General features: G+C 37.6%; 1 protein-coding gene across 1 annotated transcript; it reads left to right on the top strand.

Annotated features, from left to right (window-relative positions):
• Positions 1-372: 372 nt before the first annotated feature.
• LOC131900368 (olfactory receptor 5P76-like) lies at positions 373-1,318 on the top strand. The gene has a single exon (XM_059251621.1). The coding sequence runs from the start codon at positions 374-376 to the stop codon at positions 1,316-1,318; it is 945 nt and encodes a 314-aa protein (XP_059107604.1). The 5' UTR covers position 373.
• Positions 1,319-1,855: the final 537 nt, after the last annotated feature.

Here is a 1,855-nt window from a genome sequence, read left to right as displayed (position 1 = left end):
TTTGTTACACTTATAATAAGAATATTGTTATTTTCTTAAGAATCACATTATTTTATATTTATTTATTTCTGTGAGGGAGTGGTGCAGGTAACAGATATGCTTTACTATAAATAAATATAAATAAAAGTTATTTATTAAATAATAAATTTCTAGCATTTCTGCTTAAATTATTTGAAAGGAACTATTGTACACAATGTATAAATAATGATAACCCTAGTAAAATGTTCATTATTGGTCTAATTTTTTAAAAAAATATATATTAGTCAGTAATGCTCTCCATGTACATATCAAATAAAATGAAGTGACTTATTTATAAATCCCTTACTATTATGTCTCCATCACAGCCTTGATCTGGCAGCAGCTACACTGTCCCATGGCTTTGCTGGAGGATGGGAACCACACTTCAGTGACAGAGTTCATTTTATTGGGCTTAACAGATGACCCAGTCCTTAGAGTCATCCTCTTCACCATCATCCTGTGCATCTACCTGGTGACTGTGTGTGGGAACCTCAGCACCATCCTCCTCATCAGAGTTTCTTCCCAGCTTCATCACCCCATGTACTTTTTTCTTAGTCACTTGGCTTCTACTGACATAGGCTATTCATCTTCTGTCACACCCAATATGCTTGTCAATTTCTTGGTAAATCAAAATACCATCTCATACCTTGGGTGCTCTATACAGCTTGGCTCTGGTGCTTTTTTTGGGACAATTGAATGCTTCCTTCTGGCTGCCATGGCTTATGATCGCTTTATAGCAATTTGTAACCCACTGCTTTATTCAAACAAAATGTCTACACAAATCTGTATCCAGTTAGTTGTAGGATCTTACATAGGGGGTTTTCTTAATGCTTCCTCCTTCACCATTTCCTTCTTTTCTTTTGTCTTTTGTGGACCAAACAGAATCAATCACTTTTTCTGTGATTTTGCTCCTTTAGTTGAACTCTCCTGTTCTGATGTCAGTGTCTCTGCAGTTGTTACCTCTTTTTCTACTGGATCAGTAACCATGATCACAGTGTTTGTCATTGCTATCTCCTATACCTACATCCTCATCACCATCCTGAAGATGCGCTCTACTGAGGGCCGCCAAAAGGCCTTCTCCACCTGCACCTCCCACCTTACTGCAGTCATTCTCTTCTATGGGACCATCACATTCATTTATGTGATGCCCAAGTCCAGCTACTCCACAGACCAGAACAAGGTGGTGTCTGTGTTCTACCTGGTGGTGATCCCCATGTTGAACCCCCTCATCTACAGCCTCAGGAACAATGAAATTAAGAGTGCTCTGAAGAGACAGCTTGGTAAGAAAATATTTTCTTAGGGCAATCTATTGTTTTATAAAACTTAATATAATAATGATAATTACCCAAGACCAATGGGACCATTATCTCAGGTTTGGTTATTAGGCTTCTTGTTATACCTTTTGTCTTCACCTCCTTTTTCTCCCAGTATGTATAGATTCTGTATTTATTGCATTTCTCTTTTTTTATATTTTAATGTGTCTTTGAAAATATTGTACAATGTATTTTGATCATGTTCATACCCTCTCCCAACTCCTTTCATTACAACTCCCTTTCCTACACACCCAACTATTCTTTTTATCAAAACCAACTTGTGCTACCTGTACATCCTTAAGTGTATATTCTTCCACTGAAGCATGTAGGTCCACACCCTTAAAAAAACTGACCCACCTCCTGGAAGGTATCAATTGTCAACTCTTCAGCTACAGATGAACTTCATGTTCATGTCCCCTCAACATGCTGGAGCTTTGTATGATTTTGTCTTCTGCATACTGACACAGGTAACAAGAATTCATATCTGCAATCATTCTGTTTTTTCCAAAAAGGATGGAGTCCAC

Source organism: Peromyscus eremicus, chromosome 1 (genome assembly GCF_949786415.1).
Source record: "Peromyscus eremicus chromosome 1, PerEre_H2_v1, whole genome shotgun sequence".
Taxonomy (NCBI): domain Eukaryota; kingdom Metazoa; phylum Chordata; class Mammalia; order Rodentia; family Cricetidae; genus Peromyscus; species Peromyscus eremicus.
Note: the sequence above shows the minus strand (reverse complement) of the source record. Positions and strands in the feature narration are given on the sequence as shown.